This window comes from Metopolophium dirhodum, chromosome 3 (genome assembly GCF_019925205.1).
Source record: "Metopolophium dirhodum isolate CAU chromosome 3, ASM1992520v1, whole genome shotgun sequence".
Taxonomy (NCBI): Eukaryota; Metazoa; Arthropoda; class Insecta; order Hemiptera; family Aphididae; genus Metopolophium; species Metopolophium dirhodum.
The window spans coordinates 29,982,591-30,005,138 of NC_083562.1; the positions used below are offsets into that span (position 1 = coordinate 29,982,591).

Below are 22,548 nucleotides of genomic sequence, written 5' to 3' on the forward strand. Positions count from 1 at the left end.
TTACCTAAGATTAAAAAGTATTAAAAATTCTGAAAGTAAAACAATCGTTTTCCTATCGCTTGCATAGTTGCGTGCCTATGAAAAAAATTATGGTAATATTTTAATGGCATTATTGGGTTTAAAATGCAATTTTGGTTATTTTTTGATAGTTTTTATTCCATTTAAATTCGGAACATAGTATTATAGGTATTTAAAGTTCATATGAGCGAAGTGCAGGAAAAGTACAGAGGTACCAACTACCAAGCAAAATGTTAGTCCACGCTATATTTCGCTCATCTAAATTTAAAATACCTAGACTACTTGTTCAAAATTTGATTTTTATAGATGAAAATACTCCAAATAATATTATGCTATGGGAAGTGAAATAAAAAATGTATGTTGTCATTTAAAAGTGTAAAAAACTTAAAAAATTAAAACGATAAAAATATAATTATTTTCTAAAAATGTTGTTTTGTAACGACTTAAAATTATGTAAAAGAAATATTTTAAAAAACTTGACTATTTCCTGAAATAATAATGAGTGTCTTATTACGTTAGTCACCACGTATACCTTAGATATATTTATTATTTATGTGTACATACAATTTTCGAAGTAAAATTGACGATCGAGAGTTTAAAATTATTACTGTTACGTTTCAGTTTTATAGACGTGCAGTATATTCAAAGAATACGGACGTCAAGGGCCCTCGGACATTTCCCCCCAAAACTAAAAGACCCCCTGTTTTATATTTTATTACATTCGATGATTGTGGAACAAAAGAGGGCAGATGTTAGCTAAAAACTGGTCCCATTGGGGATATTCGGTTCTTCCTTATGTAACGTCTTTCACAGGAAGGAACATAAGGCGGCGGCGGCGGCCCCGTGAATTAAAAAAACCAGGTGTAAAACGGAACAACTGCGGTATTGTAATACCTTTACTATATAATCCATTGGTTCTAAACATTGTGCTATATATAGGTACGATTGGAAGAAGCAAATCATTGGTTCCACGAATCTCGATATATTTTCGTCGTAATGTTAGTTATATACCTCACATATTGGACAATAGATTCCCTATACAAATTGCGTGCCACCCCTTTTTTTCTCAGCAATACATATTATTATACATTATATATAGGTAGATAGGTAGGTACATATATAGTGCGGTGGTGGTGGCGGTGGTGGAGGTGGTGATGTGGCAGTGGCAGGCCTCTGCAATAGCGCGGTGACAGCGCCCGCGTAAGTGGCGGGTGCTTGAAGCACGCACAAAAACGCTCCTCATTATGATATATAAAAAAAATCCCTTACGTGTGTTCTAACGACGATGCGGAGGGAGTTGGCTTTTGTCTTATAGTTTGGTGAAAAATAATAATAATTGGCGTAGAACAGTGAGCACTGTGGGTAAAAGTAGAGGGAGATGCATAACAAAAATGAACAAAAAAAAAACCTCTTTTGTTCATTGTACACTAGCAGCTACTATACTACATATATATACCTCCCCTCTTCGACATATATTACGGTCGCACCCTATGTCACCGCCGTCAGTGCATACTTGAAAGCCACTCTTTTTATATACGTCGCCCAGTTGCATTTTTTGACATTTTCTAACACACATGTACCTATGCATTTTCACAATGATTATATTTGCAGCCATTGGTGTAATTAATGTGCGGACCATGTCTGGGTCCTTCATCGAATAGAGCATTTATTTTTGTAGAACACCAGAGAGGACTTTACTTGTCTGGTACTTGGTAGGTACTTTTTCCCTTGATGAGACAGCGCATCGTATATTGGAAAAGTGGAAAAAGTGCTGCAAAAGGAACGAACTTGCGCCTGATTTCACTCGAAATAGCTACTACCGATTCCCATAATGTCCTTAAAAAACACCGAACAATATGTAAAATTATACATTTAATTGTTGAATTGCAACATGTTTTCTTATTTTAAATGACGCGTATTGCGTATAACAAATAAGTAAAAACTTGAAAATAGAATACTTGTAAGTATTGTTGTTAGTGGAAATTAAAAAAATGAGCGTGAATCCACAATAATTTGTAAAAATCATGAAAATGTGCAAATTATTTTGAGTTAAAAATTCATTAAAAATTTTCTTATTATATCTAAAATTCGAAAATTTAATACAAGATTCCTCATAAATATGTCTACCTTCATTTAAGGTTTTTTATATAAAAAAAGTCTACTGGTAAGTCAAATTAAATTTTTATGATCGTTAAAATAAAGTTAAATTTTTTACAAAATTAGATATTCACTCGATTTCTCATGGAGCAATTTTCTTATTTTCTTGTCAATCAAAAACGAACAACCATCAATAGGTACATTTGAAATTTACATCATATGTTTATTCTGTAATTTTCTATACTTGACAATATTTTCAAATTATTTTGACTTGTTTTGAGCTGTTTACAGACATTATCAATTAAAATTTTTTTTCTTTAAATATCAATAACATTTTATTCATTGGGTCGAAAAGCTGGAAAAATTAATATAAGGTTATTCACACATTGTTACAATATCAGTTGAAAAATATTAAAAATACATTTAAACTTTAAAGTTTCGATTTTGATAAAATGTATAATAATTTAATTTAAAAAATGATTTTGTAGTCAATGTATAAAATGTTCAACTTTTATAGGTAAGGATTAAAAATTTAAAATAAGGTTCCACTTATAAGTATCTCATACTGTAACCAAAAAATATAAAAAATATATAATCACAGTTTTTTGAAGTTTCGACGAAATTAAATATTTAAACAAAGAATAACGATTTTATTTTTGTGTAATAATTTAAAAATATTATTCGTGAGTGCTTGAAACTTCTAATGATATTTCACATGAAATAATCACTTTGAAATATTTCAATCTTAAAACTTTCATTCCTCTTGAAATATTGAAAAATATATTATTTTCATTTTGTGATATACGCATAAAATTATCACTAGCCGATGGTCAGGCTGACTTAATACCTGATTAGTGATTATCAATGTTTAATTTCCCATCACGATGTAGATGAGATATTTTTGGGAGGTTGAAAATGAAAATTCTCAGTACCTACTTTTTAAAATAATCGAGAAAAAAAATTTTAATTTGTTAAAATGTTGGTAGTATTATTAAAATAGTTAGACAGTCTTCACTTATACCTAGATTGTCTTTGATTAGTTTTAGTTTTTTTTCTAAAAACGTCGATAAAAAATTATTCGTACGATCAAAAAGCTTAAAAACTTAATATACAAGTGGTTCCTCGTAGTTTTTTATTATTGCTATTAAAAATATTAACGGTACCTACATAGGAACAATTATTTCTTATAAGCATTTAAAATTCACATTTTGACAAAACCGCAATTAATTCGTAGTCAAAAAATTATAAATTGTTCAATTTGTATAGCCTGCAAGTCTTGAATATTTAATACAAGACTATACAGCATGCGGGTATCGGGCCATATGACGTCCTCTTATGGTGGAAAGAAAGTCGTCTTTATAAATGGACGGTGAAATCAATTCGACAATACATGTCCATTGTCCATTAACAAAATAAAGATGTCTACTACCTATTTTTTCCAAATATATCTTCATTATAATGCATGAAATAATTAATTTTTTTTTAAAATTAAAAGTTGTAATCCATCTGACTTAAAACTTGGTTGACGGCGCCTTTCGAAAATTTCAGAAGCATTTGATGCAGTATCACATTGAGGATTTAAAACCCAGTCATAGAAATGTCCAGTATGCATATTAAAAAACACGAATAGTGATGAGCAGCATTTGTAAAATTTGATGAGATGCCTGAGGTGTTAATTCTGAACAAAAATGTTAAAATAAATGCCTTAATAAGGAAGATTCTCTAGTGGCTAGAGGCTACACTCTATAGCTAATAATCACAACATCAGCTGTATTGTCACGTCCGTAAATTAAGATATTGTGTTCTGGCATGGATATAATCGCTCGATGTGCAATATAAATAATACACTAACGGCAGCTTTAAGCCAAGTGACCTTTAACTTTGCAATTATAGCACCCTGAAACATATATGTTCTATTACAACCTAACCATTCATTATTGTATACTGTATCTTATACGTTGAATATATTTTGTACATACAGTACACGTCATGCATAAAATTATTGTGCAATAACGTATACTTAATCGTACGCGAGAGGCACTATTATTCTACATGGTGAAAATGAAATAAAACGATTGAGCAGTAATCTTTTTATTAAATTCCTCTGATCTGAGTCAACGATATAAAATATTATCTTAAAACGTGTCTAATTCTGGTCTAATTCAAATAACGAGAAACTTTATTCATACAAATTACAAACACAATGTATTCATTTGAATCACGAACATGTTCAGTGGGGCCCATTGAAGAATAAATAAAACTAAAATAAATAAATAATATTCAAGATAAAAAAATTTAAAGAATTAAATATATTTATATTATTTCTATCTCGTTGACCCGGGATCTATTTGTCAGTATAGGTACCCCTTTAAATTATTCAAATATGCAATATGCATAGATTTCTATGATATTATTATGGTCCATTGTCCATTTGGTATTTTTTCCGCCCAATACACGATTAAAGATAGTACTATCTTAAATCGTACCCAATATCAAAATGTTATCAATAAACACCGAATAATGTTTCATCCATGATTAAAACTCCCGCCAATTTGTTCAATGTATTATCTTAATTGGGTTGTACCTATTTACTATTCAGAATTTAGGTATTATTCAGTATATTATTATTTTACTATTGGGTATTGACTGTGGTTTATGGTTTTGATTACATTGAACTTAGATTTAGTGAACGCGTTTTGATTTTAACATGCAAACATGGCCCCTGCGAATACAGGTCGCTTTGTTAAACCCTTAGAGAAGTCATTTTTTAAGTATGTACCTATTTAACACAATCATGTATAATATTATAATTTGATTCTTATATTTTGAATATTTTTATGAAGCCAATTCAAAGAAGATTCCAGTGATGTTCGGTTGAAGCAATCTATAGAAAATGATTTGATTGACAACAAATATGGTTTTTTACGCGTTAAAGATTACCAAGAGCATACTGGTTATCTCATCAACATGCATAGCGTAAGTAATATTTGCATTAAAAGAGTAATATTCTTTGTCTGTTCTGGGTTATTACTTGTTTTTGATTATAATAATAATTACTAATATTTTTTGTAGACCGAAATTGTTGATGAGGATAAACGTTTGGTAGCTGCTGTTGATTATTATTTCATCAAAGATGATGGGTCTCGATTTAGAGTCACCCAACCATTTCAACCATATTTCTATCTATTAGCTAAAAAAGAATATATTCAAGAAGTTGTTGCTTACATAAGTAAAAAATTTGCCGGTAGTTTTACAAGTATTGACACTGTCATGAAAGAAGACCTAGACTTGGTAATGATTGTATAAATGTATATAATCTAATTATTAGTCATGTTATTAATTAATAAATTATAATATTATATTTTTAGCCAAATCATCTGATAGGCTTAAAACAAAGATATATAAAAATTTCATTTGCAACAGTTACTGAAATGAATAAAATGCGCCAAGCTATAATGCCAGCAGTCCGTAAAAATCGTTTAGCACTAAAAAATAATTCTTATTACACAGAAATGTTGACAGAATCTTTAGCTAATTTATCTGAAGTAGTCTCATCAAAGAAGCAAGTTGATCACATGGAAAATATAATTGATATCAGGTTATACATTAAATCATTTTATATTTAGATACATAATATATTATATATAATAATAAATAAGGTTGATATATTGCTCTTACAATGAACCCTGTATTAAGTTGGCAATTCAAAATATTTAAAAATAGCTCAAAAAGTGCCAAAATATTTTTAAAAATGTATGAATAGAAAAACCTATTTGCATTTGTTTTTGTATGAAAATATAATAAAATGTTAAGAATTTTTCTAGAGAGTATGATGTAGTATATCATATACGAGTATCTACAGATTTAAAGATATTCACCGGATTGTGGTATACAGTTCAATGTCGTGGACCCTATAACCAAGCAACATTTACTCAACGCGATGATATTATAGACCGACCTGACATGATTGTTTTGGCATTTGATATTGAAACCACAAAACTTCCACTTAAATTTCCTGATGCAAATACAGATCAAATTATGATGATTTCATATATGATTGATGGTCAAGGATATTTAATTAATAATCGAGAAATTATATCTGCAGATGTTGTTGATTTTGAGTATACACCAAAACCAGAATTTGAAGGTGATTCAGTAATTTTACTAAAATACTAATATTATGAATTCTAAAGCTTGAAAATTTTAGGTTTATTCATTATTTTTAATGAACCTGATGAAGCGGCTTTGATAAATCGTTTTTTTGAGCACATAATGGAAATTCGCCCTCATATAATTGTAACATACAATGGTGACTTTTTTGATTGGCCATTTGTGGAAACTCGAGCAGCAGTTCATGATTTAAATATGTCTCAAGAAATAGGATTTTCTAAAAATACAGCTGGAGTTTATAGTTGTCGGCCCGCTATGCATATGGATTGCTTATGGTAGGATACAACATATAAATAAGCCTTATCATTATTTAAATATGGGTTAAACTATATACCTATTTATTTTATATAAATTATTTTTAGCATGAATAATGTCTTAAAAAAAGATTATATTAAGATTTAATATAAACAAAAAATTTTAATATGTGTAGAAATAAAATGTATGACATAATTTTATTATTCTATCATATTTTAATAAAACATCCAATTTTTTTTTACTAAAAGTTAAAATATGTATCATATTTATTAATAAGTTTAGTTTTATCATTTAAAATTTGTTATTAAAAAGATTTTAATACAGTAAAACTATGCTAAGACGGAATCACTTGGGGCCATCCAATTTTTCCGTCTTATTAGAGTTTTTGACTTGACGGGGTTCACATTCATTATGTGTATTCGAATCGGGACTAAATAAATTGTCCGTGTTACCTGGGTTTCCGTCTTACAGAAATCTGTATTTCATTCCTTTAGTATTAATTTGAGTTCAAGATAAAGATTCATTTTTGACTCAACTCAACTTTTTTTATCTATTAAAAGTATTAAAAAGTTCCTAGTTGGAAATATCAGATCATACATTTTTAAAGTTTTAGTAGTTTTTTTTTTTAATGTTAAATTTTTTAGTACTTGATTAGTAATAGCTAAAATAATTATAAAATATTTTACTAGTGTATGACTGCCATAATGTTCTGCATATTTTTTTATTAATTAACAAAAAAATTACATATTAGTAATTTTTTTCTATAATACAATGTAGGTATTATGATATTATAAATTACTAATTAGAATTTAATTTATTGAATATTTAAATGTTTAATATTATGGAATATTTTAATTTTTTAGTTGGGTTAAACGAGATTCTTACCTTCCAGTAGGATCACAAAATTTAAAAGCAGTTGCTAAAGCAAAATTACGTTATGATCCCGTTGAGCTTGATCCAGAAGACATGTGTCGACTAGCCACGGATGAACCTCAAGTACTTTCTAACTACTCAGTGTCAGATGCCGTTGCTACTTATTATTTATATATGAAATATGTTCATCCTTTCATATTTGCTTTATGCACTATCATCCCTATGGAGCCCGATGAGGTATGGATTTTAATAAATATTACGTTTATATAATAATAGTTAGAACTTTATTCAGCAACTAAAAACACTTATAACTAAATCTATTAGTCTTAATTAGCACAATAACTTTTTAGTTCAGATATTAAGCAGGGTCTGCGACAGCATTCATCGATGATCGTTCTTTTAGAAGAGCGTAGTATACGTGTGGGCATAAATGACATTGAATCTTGCCTAGGTTGGTATGGATAGTCAATTGCATTATAGTCTTCTAGGTCCTTGTAATCCCATACTTCTGAATCTATTAATAAAATATTAAAATACGTATTGTTGTGAATTCCATATTACTATTATTATTATTTTGTATTGTAACAATAATAATACATTAATATTTTTAAAAAATGTATAAGCACTACATAGTAAATTAAAATAAATTTTAAAGTTAATAACAATATATTACATAATATTATGTAGTAGAATTTAAATTTCTATATAAATCTTAAATATGATAGAATTAAATTATTTTATTCACAATGATATTATCATATTTAAATTTAATTTGATATATTTAATTTTACTAAAAATCTTGAAATATTGTAAGTTTTTTAACCTATAATGCCTTTAAATTTGAATCAACAACAGTGTTTTTAGTGAACTTAACCTTGCTAGAATTTTACTTTGAATTTAATCACTTGTTATCATGCTTAGGTTATTTAAAAAGGGTATATAATATGTAACATTATGGACTTACCCATTTTACTTCTTTTTTGTCCAATTGGTGGGCGTGGGGTATTGTACCTGTTTTTGCATACTACTTGCATTATGTCTGCCAATCTAGAACCACAGTATTGTTGAGGTGGTAGTTTCAATTCGGATGTTACAATTTTGATGACTAATGTCAAGAGGAGTGAACTCAAATATAGATTTATCTTCATTGTATTCTAAAAATATAAAAAAAAAATATGTTTAAAAAAAGTTACAGGTTACTCTAAATAGATTGTCAGAAACAATCACACAATTTTTAAATACCAAACTAAAGTAATATCCTTATAATACTGGTAAATATTTAAAAAACTACGTACCTTGAATGAATGTTTTAATGAATGTAGATGTGGTTCTTTGAAAGGTGGTAAACTGATAAGTGATTATTGTCAGCCATTGTTGGTCTTTTATATAACGATGTCATTCCGGTTTTAATATTGTGTAGGAGTTCTAAATAAAGACACAATAACTGTAAATAATTAAAACACATCAAGTTACATTAAGGTGATGATTGAACAAGGGTCAAGATTATTAATAATTTTAGAGGGAAAATTAATTTAATTTTTGATTGACATATATTAAATGTTGATGGTTGTTATTACATTTTCCCGTTACCCAATTACAACTTCTGAAGGTAAATAAAATAAGATTAATAACGCGTCAAAATGTCACATGTCTTGTGTTGTATCAGTTGAGTTTTAGTAAATGATTGAATATATTTCAATTACTTAAACAAATTTTTTTATCCACTTATGATGTACATATTTTTAAATTTAAATTTTGTTTTGCTAATTATAAACCCATAGATATTTGTACTAAATACAGAACATCATTTAGGTTGATTGATTAATGTTGGGTAATTTATTTATTTTATACTGCCATACCTAATAAGTGAAAAATAACTCAATACTGTAAATATCTATATAAAAGTAGAGAGTATTAGAGTAAAGAGTTCAAATTTTGATTAGAGTCTTACTACTGTTTGAGTATTGTATGATTTAATTCTAAGATAATTGTAAAAAAATGTTAAACTATTCTTAACTGAATTAATTTTTGTTTTTCTGTTTTTTCTTTTATAATACATAAAACAATAACTATAAAGATTAAAATGTTTGCTCATTTTTTGGTTATACATATTAAAGTACAAAAATACAGTTGTGCATGTTTTTTTTAAAATGTTGATAACATTTGACTCAATAAATAGAAAAACAAAATAAAATACCATCAAAAAAAAATATATCTTAAAAGAACATAATTTTTTTAAGAGCGTTTCGAGCAAGTCAAATTTTGAAGACATTGGATATTCAAACATATAAAAAATAACTGTGTTTATATATTTAGATTTGCTTGTTATAGTTTGAACTATTTATGAAAATCGTTCTTTTAAATTTTCATTCCTTAGCTACCTATAAAAATTGAATATTTTATAATTTTTTAACTACAAAACAATTTAATAATTTTCGAGATTTTGATAACTTTTGTCAATATTTGGACATTAAATGCGCTCGTATATATTTTTAATATTTTTAAACTGATATTGTAAGTGTGAGGCGCCATGTATTACAATTCCAAGCTTTTTGACCCAACGATTAAAATTTTATCGACATTTATAGAATAAAAAACTAAACGAATTTAAAATTTAAAATGCCTCAATAAATACTCAAAACAAGTCAAAATATTTTGAAAATGTTTTCATGTATAGAAAATGATGAAATAAATGTTTGATGGAAATTTCAAGTATCTACGGTTATTATTTTTTAAATGACAACAAAATATAAGAAATTTGCCAATTTTCGTGATTTTGATGAATTTTGTCAAAATTTTAACTTTAGACATACACTCAAAATTATCGTGGATTTACGTTCAATTTTTTTTTCAACTTCCACTAACAACAACTTATAAAGAACGTTGTATTACGTTGTCATGTTTTTGACCAAACAAAAAAATTTTAATAAACAATAATATAAAAAAAAAACTCGAAATTTTCTTATGTCTATAAAAAGCTCAAAAGAGTCGCAATATTTTGGACATTTGCATCATGCATGGAAATTGCTAATATAAACATGTGGCAAGTCAACGGTTAGTTATATTTACAGTTATACTAGAAAATTGACAATGTCCGTAAATAGCTCAAAAAGAGTCAAAATATTTTCAAAATTGTATGGTGTCTATAAAAATGAAAATATAAACATTCAGTTAAATTTTCATGAATCTACAGTTATTTGTTTTAGAATTACACCCAAATTTCAAAATCCTTATATTATGAAAAATCGAACGAATATCCAATCTTTTAAATGATTTTAATAATATGAACTTCAAACGCTTATAAAAATGTAATTTATTTTGTCAATATATGAGCTTATAAATGCTTATAAAAAAAATTGTGACTGGATTTCTAATGCTTTTCATTTGTTTTTCAAACATTATATATTTGGAGCTTTCTATTAAATTTTCAGGCTTTTTCACCCAACAAATAAAATTTTATTGATATTTATAGAATTAAAAACTAAAAAAAATTGTAAACTGAAAATGTCCGTAAACAGCACAAAATAAGTCAAAATATTTTGAAAATGTTATGGTGTATAGAAAATGCTAATATAAACATTCAGTCAAAATTTCATGTATCTACATACATTTGTTTTTGAGTTACATACTTACACCAAAACCAAAATCGATTTTGTCGAAAATCAATTTTCCCTAAAAATTCTAATTTTTCTTTAATTTTTCTTTTGTTTTTCACGGCGCTTTAAAAACTACTGGGAAATTTTTTCTTTTGACCCCCCAAAGTACATTAGTTTCCTAATTCAATTACAAAGTCAAATTACAATAAAATATAAAATTGATATGTCATTCTCTCTAAAATATTGTTCTCTATCTTTTTTGTAATGGGTGATTATACTCTAAGATTACTTAAAAACATAGAAAAAATGATTCTGCGTAAATGCATTTTGTCTATGTTGCGCGTTGGCCAGAGAGAGAAAACAAATATTGCGCTGACATTCTCTTAAGAAAAAACAGATTTTTATGTAAAACTAGTTACTTTATTTTCTAACTCTTTTTTAACTATAAAAAATAATATAGACACATGTATTTTTTATTGAATACTACTAGCAATTTCTATACAATTTTCCAAATATTGCGACTCGTTTTGAGGTGTTTATAAGCATGAGAAATTTTTTAGTTTTATAATTTTTTTTTTTTATTATGTCGATAAAAAATGTTTGTACTGTTAAAAACTTGAAAATGTTGTACAAGTAGTACAATGTTCCTCATAAGTTGTTAAATTGTAATTTTTTTTAATAAAGTTGAGCGTTTTTGAAAATGTTTACTTTAAAATCACCACATTCATCACTCCGCTTAGAATCTAAAATATGTATTATAATTTATAATATACAAGGTATAATGCAGTATAGTATTAGGCCCTGCATTCTACTATTATCACTCGATAACAAAATAATCGCAATAACATGCGTTTATGGACAATTTATGGAACTTGTTTTTATGTTTATTTTAGTCTGCAGCACAAACTATATAGTTTACGTGGTATTTAACGGCTGTCCAGATTAATGAGGGTTTACTGTATGTAATAACAAAAGATTCAGTTTTAATTTTATAACTTTTATATCTTATACTTATAGGTTATAATTTTTACAGAAGTTATTATAACACAATAACACACAATTCTTTAATTTATTTAAATAACACCCAAAACTAGAATTAATAAGTAATAGGTAGTATTTTGCTAAATTAAACCACATGAAGTACTTATTTAAAATGTATGTTGTTTATTATTATTAGTTGAGCTAATAAATAAATGTTCAATCCAATTAATATATCATTAAGCTAAAAACTTTTACTATAAGTATTTATGTATACATTTTAGGTGTTAAGAAAAGGTTCTGGAACTCTATGCGAAAGTCTTTTGATGGTGGAAGCATTTCATGCAAACATTATCTTTCCAAATAAACAAGAACAAGAGCTAAATAAACTTAGTGACGATGGCCACGTATTAGATCAAGAGACTTATGTTGGTGGCCACGTGGAAGCTTTAGAATCTGGTGTATTTCGAGCTGACATACCTTGTAGATTTAGACTAGATACATCAGCTTTTGATATGCTCATTGAGAAGGCATCTGAAATATTTAAATTTGCAATTGAAGAAGAAGAAAAAGTTCCTATGGATAGTGTGACAAATTTAGATGAAATATTGAAAGATGTCGTTGAAAAATTGGAAGCCCTAAAAGCAGATCCTTATCCATTATTGAAACCATTAATATACCATTTGGATGTTGGCGCTATGTACCCCAATATTATACTTACTAATCGATTACAACCTTCAGCTATGGTTAATGAAGAAATTTGTGCTGCTTGTGATTTTAATATTCCAGGTGCTAAATGCCAAAGAACTATGACCTGGCAATGGAGAGGAGAACTTAGTATGTTATAATATATTGTTAAACTATTTAAAATGATCATTAATTTACTTATTTGATTTTAGTGCCTGCCTCAAGAACCGAGTTTCAACGTATCCAACAGCAATTAGAAACTGAGAAGTTTCCCGGTCAATTTCCTAATGACCCTCCTAGAGCATTTCATCAACTAAGACGAGACGAAAGAGCCACTTGGGAAAAGAAACGATTGACTGAGTATTGTCGCAAAGTATATAAAAAAACTCACGTAACCAAAATTGAAGAACGTTCTACAACTATTTGTCAAAAAGAAAATTCTTTTTACGTTGATACAGTACGAGCATTCAGAGATAGACGTTATGAGTATAAAGGGCTCTGCAAAGTTGCTAAAAAACAAATATCTGAAGCAATAACAATTGGTGATCCTGTTGAAATCAAATCAGCTAAAAACCGTGAAATATTATATGATTCATTACAATTAGCACACAAGTGTATTCTTAATTCATTTTACGGATATGTCATGAGAAAAGGGTAATTGATTATCATGTATTTAAAATGATTCATTAATATAACATAAGGCTTTCATTTTAGCATTTAGCTTAAATATTTTTTTTTTATAAAAATATATGCACTTTTAACATTTAAAAAGGTATGTTTCAAAATTATCTCTTACAATTTGTGTTCTTGTCAGAAATATTTACAAATTTTCAATATTTTATTGTTTTAGTAATATGTTTTAACAAAATTATTTTTAAAGTATTTTACAATAAGTACAGAATCTGGATTTATTCTTTTTTGCAAAGTTTAGATTAGCATAACATTGAAAATGTATAATGTAATATTGTGATGTCATAATATGCTTATTTTTAAATATTAAAATCTAGGTAAAATATTGTACTACAGACAATAATTATTTCAATAAATTAATTTTGTATTATAAAAGATAGCAATTTTGGGATGAGTGTAGAGCACTTTTGAAGGTTGTTGATAAAGTGATTATTCCCTGTTCCACATTACTATTTTAAAAATAATAAATTACGTTTGGCTTTGTACATTCAAATCCACTTTATATCCAAATGTGACAGATAGAGTTGAATATTAAATCTTAATAACATACATATTGTTGCAAACTATTATTTTTATTAATTATAATTTTATATATATTAATGTGTGCATTTTCAATATGAACAAACTCTTCCCCTTCCATGGAAATGATTTAAGGGGAAATCCTGAAATGGGTATTCTATTAAATTTGACCCTAAACTACATAATTAAATAGTTTATTGTATTAACTATTTTGTTTAACTTATTGATTTATTTACAGTGCACGTTGGCATAGCATGGAAATGGCTGGAATAGTGTGTTGTACTGGTGCTGCTATAATTAAAAAAGCTCGTGAAATAATTGAGAAAATTGGGCGGCCTTTAGAATTAGATACCGATGGTATATGGTGTGTACTTCCATCAACATTTCCTGAAAATTATAATGTTAAATCAACACATACAAAAAAAACTAAATTCACTGTATCTTTTCCAAATGCAGTTTTAAACTCAATGGTCAAAGTTTGTGGAATAAATTATTTTATAATTCTATTTACTTAATTAATAAAAATTAATCACAAGTCTTGTTTAGGAACATTTTACCAATCATATCTATCATGACTTAGTTGATTCAAAAAATCTAATTTATGAACAAAGAAGTGAAAATTCTATTTTCTTTGAAGTTGATGGTCCTTATTTAGCAATGGTCTTACCAGCTTCTAAAGAAGAAGGGAAAAAACTAAAAAAACGTTATGCCGTGTTTAATTTAGATAAATCACTAGCAGAATTAAAAGGGTAAGTAATATATTAACGGTTTAAACTTTAAATTATATGAACCTTGAACTTTTAATAGTTTTGAAGTTAAAAGAAGGGGAGAACTTCAAATTATTAAGATTTTTCAATCATCAGTGTTTGAAGCCTTCTTAAAAGGTGATACATTAGAAAAATGTTATGAAAGTGTCGCAACTGTTGCTGATTATTGGCTAGATGTTTTATACTCTAAAGTAAGCATAAAATGTAAATTAAATAAAAAAATCTAAAAAATGTTTTTCTACAGGGTAAAAACATGCCAGATTCTGAATTGTTTGAACTGATATCAGAAAATCGTTCTATGAGCCGCAAGCTTGAAGACTATGGAGCTCAAAAATCAACTTCTATATCAACAGCTAAGCGTTTAGCTGAATTTTTAGGCGATCAAATGGTGAAAGACAAAGGACTTGCTTGTCGCTTTATAATATCCAAAAAACCGGAAGGTACTCCAGTTACACAAAGAGCTATACCTTTAGCTATATTTCAATCTGAGTTAAGTGTGAAGAGACATTATTTGAGAAGATGGCTTGGTGACAATTCAATTGATGATATTGATATTCGTGATGTTCTTGATTGGGATTACTATATAGAACGTTTAAGTGGCACCATTCAGAAAATCATTACTATTCCAGCAACTTTGCAAGGAGTAAGTAATTTGTTGTTACTTTTAAATTCTTTTAAATTTTTAAATTTTCAAATTTGTTTTAGGTTGCCAATCCAGTCCCAAGAGTCAAACATCCTGATTGGTTGCATAAAAAAATGTTGATGAAAGCTGATCCATTAAAGCAAAGGAAAATTACAACTATGTTTCAAGCAATGCCTGTGCATGTGCAAGAAAATTTGACTGAACAACATGCACTTCAAGATATTGAAGATTTTGGAGAAAACGAAGATAATAACCATGTAGAAATTAGACCAAGACCAATGGTAACCAAAAAACGTAAACGCGACCCTTCGCCAATTGATGCTAGAAACTGGAAGGAAGCATTAGGACCACCACCTCCAGCCAGTGATATTCAGGTTTGCATACAATTTAAAATCAAATATTGATTATTTTTTCTAAGTATAAACTATAATTATTATATTTGAAAACAGTATTGTATTATTTAAATATTTTCTTTGTTTAACAAGTTGACAAATTATGACAATAAAAAATGTGTAGAATTGTCACTTATTTATAGTTTGATATAATATTTTCAGAATTGGATTGTATATCAAAAGAAAAAATGGAATTGGCAACTTGAAATGAGAGCTAAAATAGTTGGTAAACATGGGAAACGTATGCGGGACGATCAAATACATGTTCCTAAAGGACGTGCTGGTACACTAGGAGGATTTTTAAGACGAGCACAGCAAACGCTGTTGAGTCAACCTTGGCAAATTATACAGGTGTGTCAGTCTGGTGAACCCGGTGTTTTAAAACTTTGGGCCATGATTGGAGATGAGTTGCACAATATTCGAATGAATGTACCTAGATTCTTTTATGTAAATCAGAGGCAAACTGAGATTGATGTTAGTGAAAAGCATATTTCTTGTACCAAAGTGAACATGATATTGCCCAGGGCCAGACCAATTTTAAATTTGTATCAGTACACAGTTTTGGAAAAAGATTTTGGTGAAACTAAAGAGTAAGTGACTTTCATGTTTTGGTCTTAAAATAATTTTACACTCAATATCTGTTTAGTCATTTTATGTGCAACCTATCCAAACCGGGCGTTGAAGGAATATATGAAACCAAAGTTACGCCTGAATTAAGGGCTTTATTAAACCTTGGATGCATGTGTTCTGTTACTTTGGAAGCAGCAAAAAAAAATGGCCGCATTGCCAGATCTTGGAAATTTTTCATTAGAACAAATGAAACAAGTGTCTCATAAATATTTAACTAACGTTTGTATAATTTTTTTCTTAAGTTGAATCTATCAAATATATATTAAATATCAATTGATAAATTTATTTTTAGAGTTCTATAAAAGATATATTCTTGTACTGCAATAAAGCACCAACAGGTTTACGAGCCATGTATGCACTGTTCTTAACACCTAATAAAAAAGCGTTTGTTTGGGTCACGGATACAGTTCGTACAAATCGCATGGCAAATTTAAACACATTGTACAGCAAAGAACGTAGTACCAAGTAATATTTTTTGATAAATAATTGATTTAAGATTTTTCTATTAATTAAATTTTTTTGCTTTACCTATGTTATGTTTTAAGAATTTCTCGTGGGCACAATGAATCAAATATTCCTCCATCTGATGTCACTTTTGAAGTTAGAGTGGAAACAGAAGAGAGGCAAGTTTACAGACAGATACAGAGAACTCTTCAATCATATAGGGATGAAAAACGAGGACCTACCATGCTGGTAATTCAGTCCCCAATAGGTAATAAAAAAAATCTATGTAATATGTTATTTCTTAATCATTAATCGCGTATGTAAATGTAGATAGTCAAGTATTGCTGTCCAATATTCCAATAATGGCTGAATTCCCAGTGGTAACTCTCCACGTACAAGACTCAACTGCCTCTATGTACGCTCAAATGGAATGGCAACGTTTAGGGTGCAGCTTGATTGTTAACCAATATCTAAATAGTCCAGAAAATATAAATATTATGTTGGAGCAATGCAGATACCTACAAATACCTCTTGGAAATTTACCTGCGGATGTAACATTGTTTGCATCAGATATTTTCTTTGCTAGACATTTGATGAAACACAACTTTGTGTTATGGATTTCAGAAACTGATAAACCCGATTTAGGCGGTCGTGAATCAGACGACAATAGGTAATCATCCATATTTGTATAAGTAACTAAACTATGATATTGTTACAGTTAATTTATACTTATTGCCTATATTTAATACCAATTATTATTATTTTTTTAAATAGAATGTTAATGGACTCAGAAGAAAGTTCAAGTATGCTCGTCAATAATGAAGGCTGTTATACTTCCTATTGTATAGAACTTGAAATTGATGCATTACCTGTAACAACATTATTACAGTCACATCATATTCATGATTTTGAAGGTATATAATATTTAAACAACATATAATTTGTATTCTTTGTATGTATGCATGCCTTTTGATTCACGAAGGAGACATCTACTCTAGTTAAATCATTAACTATCATTATTATATTCAATTGAACATCTTCTATAAATACATATTTTAGGCACAAGTGCTGGTGTTGCATTTGATCAAATACCTCAAGCTTCACTTGAAGAAATTATGGATGGTGGAACATTTGTTACACCAACCTACGATGAAATAGCATTGTGTTCAGCTGCATTTCGTGTTTTACGATCAATGGTAAATGTTTGGTTTCGTGATGTTGTGCTGCACAAAAATCCATTTGCCGATTTTCAAATGGTACATTTTTATAGGTAATGTAAATATAATTTAATGTATCAAACCACTATATCAGTCATTAAACAAATACTTTAGCTTTTATATAATTGAGTTATCATTTTTGAATTATTTTTTAGGTGGCTAAGATCACCAAATGCATTATTGTATGATCCTGCTTTACGCAAGACACTTTACAGTTTGATGAGAAAACTTTTTATGCAAGTGAGTACTGTATTGATATAAAATACTATAAATATATTTTTATTAAATAATAACATAATATGAATATGACTGATACCTACCATTGTCTTTAAAGTTAATTGCAGAATTCAAACGGCTTGGTTCTACTATAATATTTGCCAACTTTAATAAAATAGTGATATGTACCAAAAAAAAAATCACTTGAAGATGCAATTTTTTATGTGCGCTATGTTGTACAAAACATTACCAACAAAGAATTGTTCCACAGCTTACAAATATCATTAGGACCGTGTTGGGAATATTTGATGTGGCTAGATTTGGTAAAACTAATTTTTATAACCATTGTTAATGATACCACCGTTAACATCTAATAATTCCTTTTAAAATTTTAAACAGTGGAATTATTCTGGAGTAAAAGCTAAGTTTTCTGATAAATTAAAAGAAGCGATGGGTGATATAATTGATATGTCTAATGAAGACGTTGAACATCTTCTCAAAGAACACAAAGCACCTGGACCTGATATTGAAGAAGTAATGTTGAATTTTACTGAAAAATAAAAATAATATTTACGTATTCTATATCATACATTCTTAGGTTGGAATTGAAATGAATTGGAATATATCTGAATTTTTACCTAATGTTTGTCACGCTCGTAAACATTTTGAAGAAACAATTGCTGTTTACATGAGTGCAATTTATAAACACATGCGATCAATTGATTCTGCGACGCTGAAATGTATTTCAGAATCTTTATCACAAGTCACCCAAAGTAACATGTTAGGCGTTGCATCATGTGAAAGTATAGCAGAATATGCAAAAACTGTAATTTCAGATGAACTTACCACAAGATTATTCTCGTAAATTAAAAGCATTTATAAAATTATATTACCTTATTTAATTCAACAATAATTATAATATAATGTTCTAAATAGGATAACACAAAAAATGTATAAAAAATATCCAGTGTTGGATGTAGAGCTTCAGGAAACGCTTTCACCATTCTTGCAAAATAAAGGAAAACATTTAAACCCAGCTCTGCAATTTGTGAAAACTGTTTGCAAAGTGAGTTATTTTCTCTAAGAAGTATTTGCTTATGGTATTAATTTGTGTGTCAAATATATTTTAGGTACTTTCACTGGATTTTGGAATTGAAGAAGATATTATGAAGCTAAAAAAAAATCTATTACGCTTAATCTCTGTTGGTAATTTTAGTGATGAAGCTGATTGGACAGACCCATGTCTTTCTTGGACATTACCTGAAGTAATTTGTAAAAGTTGTAACCATTGTCGAGACATAGATTTGTGTAAAGATTCTCATCGAAGTGTACTTAATGGAAAGTATGTTTACTGTTCAGAAATAAAAGTTAAAACCAATAATATCAAATCAAATGTTATAAAAAATAATACATGTACCGATATGATACTTTCAGAAAAACATGGCTATGTCCCAATTGCAATAGTAGTTATGATAATATGCTGATTGAACATTTTTTGATTGATGCACTTGGTAGAAAAGTAATGGCTTATACTTTACAAGATCTGCAATGTACAAAATGTTCAGAAGTATGTATATAATAAATATTACAAATTTATTTGTTTTAATTGTTTCAGTGAATTGTTATAATAAAGCTATTGTTTTACAGATAAAAATGGAAAATCTAAATGCTTATTGTTCATGTGCTGGTAATTACACAACAGTGATACCCAGAAATGATATGATGTCATATCTAAAGACATTTAAAGCAATTGCTGATTACTATGATATGACTCTACTACAACAAATATTAAAACAATATTTAGATTGAAATTATTGTAAAATTATATTTTTATAATCGTTTAGCTATTTACTATTGTATAATAAATTTGTGTATTATTAATTGCCACCAATTATTGAGTATTCAGTTGTGTACATCCCAGGTACAGACAATATTTGAGACAAAGTTGGATTCCTTGAAATGGATATTGGCATTTCTACAGTATCAACAAATGTTGATGCATGAAATGGTTTTTTATATGAAGCTCTCATTTCAGATGTGAGGCAACTGAAAAAATAAAACACAATTTACCTAATAAATTTTATTTCAAATACAATTTGCAAATTTAATTTACTTGTGTGGAACATGTTTTAAAGTGTTAGGCAATAAACGTATGGTATTTTGTCGATTGAATATTGGTTCATTGTAAAACGGCTTGTACGCCGGTGTACTGTGTTGTAATTTTGAATATTTAGAATTTATTTGTTTTGCTATATCCTAATGTTAAATATTAAATGTATAAATGTAAATCAAACCAATGTATATTATTATAATATTATTTTTCAATAATCTGTTGATTTCAACTCTCAATAAAATATACAATATAGGACTTGGTACTCACTGGATTTATTTCGATGTAATCTAACTTCTGCGTACTAACATACGGGTCTACTTTTTTGATTGCTCCGGCATCACTAACTTTTAGCGTTTGTACTGTGTCAAGATGTTTACGTGCAACCGGAGTTGGTTGAACCTGTTTTTCAATAATAACTAAATTCTAATGTCTAATTGCATTAGAAAAAAATTGATTCATTTAATGGTTCACTAGAATTTAATGGACTAACCATGCAGGGGCATAATTAGGGGGATGGATCCCCCCCCCAAAAAACTTTTTTTACCGTTAACATTTTGTTCAAAGTATTGATGATGACCATTCATGTTTGCTAAAAACGTATATCCCCCCCCCCCCCCCCAAACCAAATTCCTAATTACGCAACTGTAACCATGGATCATTAAATCATGTTTAATCTTGGACTTGGTGTTACCTTACTATGGATAATTTTTAGTGAATGCTTATGCAACCAGGTGCCTACTAATTTCTTAATAAATCATTTAATTATGGGTCTTACACAAATCATTGTTGTAGGCATCTGTTTGATGTTTGACATCAGTTTTGGTTGTATATATTCATCAATGTACTCGGATGGTGGTATGAACATTGGTTTTGGAGGATTCGACCAATACTACAATGACAATTATTGTATATTATTTTCAAACATTAAAAGTAATTGATGTATTTTTATGTTTTGTACTTTTTCCAACTGAGGCATGATATAGTGAGTTTGGTCAACATTTAATTTCGTAGATCTCTGCATAGGGTCCATGTTATTAATTTTAAAATCATGATAAACGTTGGTCGACGTGTCATAATTCCATAGCCTTAACTCTGGAATATTGGGCATCGATCCAATTCCAGTGTCCAGTGACGATACCTATAGGGGGAAAAAACATGATTTGTTTACCCTCTTAAAATATTATGCTTAGGTTAATTATAATAATGTGTACATTAATATTGTCGTACAGTGACCAAAATGAATTATAATAAATTAAAAGTTGATTTCATAATTCGACTGTACAGGCAATTTATCCGACCTTAAGAATTTATACATATTTGGTGAAATATTATAAAACGTACAATTCAGTAGTTGCTCTTACATTGCTTTCGAACGGTATGTTAGGTATAAATTTATGACCCTCTCTGTAAGACGTCACATAATTATTATTATTATTCTTAGAGTTCGTTGTGCACATAATGTAAAATTTTTGTATTTATCTTTTTTGATCAAACGTAGTGAGTAAACAAAAATAAATAAAATTGATTATTGTTCACTACACCTAATCGTCTTTTAATTTTTACATTAAATATTATGTAGGTAACAAACTAACAAACTATAGCGAAACTCATATATCCATGACAACCAACTCCCACCAGTTACAGGTTTCAATTATTATTCTACAAACATATGATGTAAAGCTTGGGTCATCAATCAAATTCTATGGCGGTCCAGACAGTTTTAATAAAAAAATTTCGAGAGCCAGAAAAACATAAATATTAGTACCTAGTTAATGCTAATACAATATTAGCCAGCTCTTTAAAATTTGGTACTCTTGGAGAACAACTAATGCGCAGTGTTTTCATGGTGGAGATCAGTTAATCTTGAACGATATTTAAAAAACTTAATTTTGGAAGTTTGAAGTTTCACAGTGTAGGTATGTGGAGCCAAAATACATCCAAATACAACATAACAATAGATCAAATATCATTTATGAGCTGAAAAGTGAAAACTAACATTAAAAAAAATATTCCTGGCGGTCCAGTTATTTCCCGTCCGCGGGCTGGATTTGGCCACTTATGCCCGACCCCCGATCTAAGGTTTTCCACGTGTCCTATTGCCTATTACCTTTTTCGGAAATCGGGTCGGAGGCTTTGGTAATCAGTGACCACATTATAGGTCTATTATCCATTTACGGTATTTGTCGCATTCGGATTCGGTGTAGGAACTCGTCCAGATTTCCAGTTTCCACTCATATTATCGT

At 28.6% G+C, this 22,548-nt stretch overlaps 3 protein-coding genes across 3 annotated transcripts; 1 reads left to right on the forward strand and 2 right to left on the reverse strand.

The window, feature by feature from the left end:
* The first annotated feature begins 4,707 nt into the window (after window positions 1–4,707).
* On the forward strand, window positions 4,708–20,560 carry LOC132941143 (DNA polymerase epsilon catalytic subunit 1). The gene is given in 31 exon segments (XM_061009071.1): window positions 4,708–4,886; window positions 4,959–5,091; window positions 5,188–5,406; window positions 5,484–5,713; window positions 5,940–6,262; window positions 6,323–6,560; window positions 7,404–7,650; window positions 12,272–12,824; window positions 12,887–13,328; window positions 14,122–14,359; window positions 14,430–14,632; window positions 14,691–14,841; window positions 14,895–15,293; window positions 15,356–15,667; window positions 15,848–16,275; window positions 16,332–16,452; window positions 16,454–16,534; window positions 16,608–16,780; window positions 16,861–17,027; window positions 17,090–17,429; window positions 17,534–17,673; window positions 17,819–18,029; window positions 18,132–18,216; window positions 18,311–18,382; window positions 18,384–18,515; window positions 18,592–18,726; window positions 18,791–19,053; window positions 19,129–19,258; window positions 19,323–19,534; window positions 19,627–19,759; window positions 19,840–20,560. Coding segments are annotated over 31 exon segments (6,729 nt in total). The 5' UTR covers window positions 4,708–4,830; the 3' UTR covers window positions 20,002–20,560.
* Window positions 7,681–8,848, reverse strand: LOC132941465 (LIRP-like). The gene is made up of 3 exons (XM_061009529.1): window positions 8,709–8,848; window positions 8,378–8,567; window positions 7,681–7,927 (listed from the first exon to the last, which is right to left on the reverse strand). Exons 2-3 carry the CDS (start codon window positions 8,559–8,561, stop codon window positions 7,740–7,742), a joined length of 372 nt encoding a protein of 123 aa, XP_060865512.1. The 5' UTR covers window positions 8,562–8,567; window positions 8,709–8,848; the 3' UTR covers window positions 7,681–7,739.
* Window positions 20,070–21,762, reverse strand: LOC132941144 (uncharacterized). Its single transcript, XM_061009072.1, has 6 exons — window positions 21,667–21,762; window positions 21,264–21,443; window positions 21,081–21,194; window positions 20,573–20,704; window positions 20,306–20,448; window positions 20,070–20,238 (listed from the first exon to the last, which is right to left on the reverse strand). The coding sequence occupies exons 1-6, from the start codon at window positions 21,760–21,762 to the stop codon at window positions 20,070–20,072; spliced, it is 834 nt and encodes a 277-aa protein (XP_060865055.1).
* Window positions 21,763–22,548: the final 786 nt, after the last annotated feature.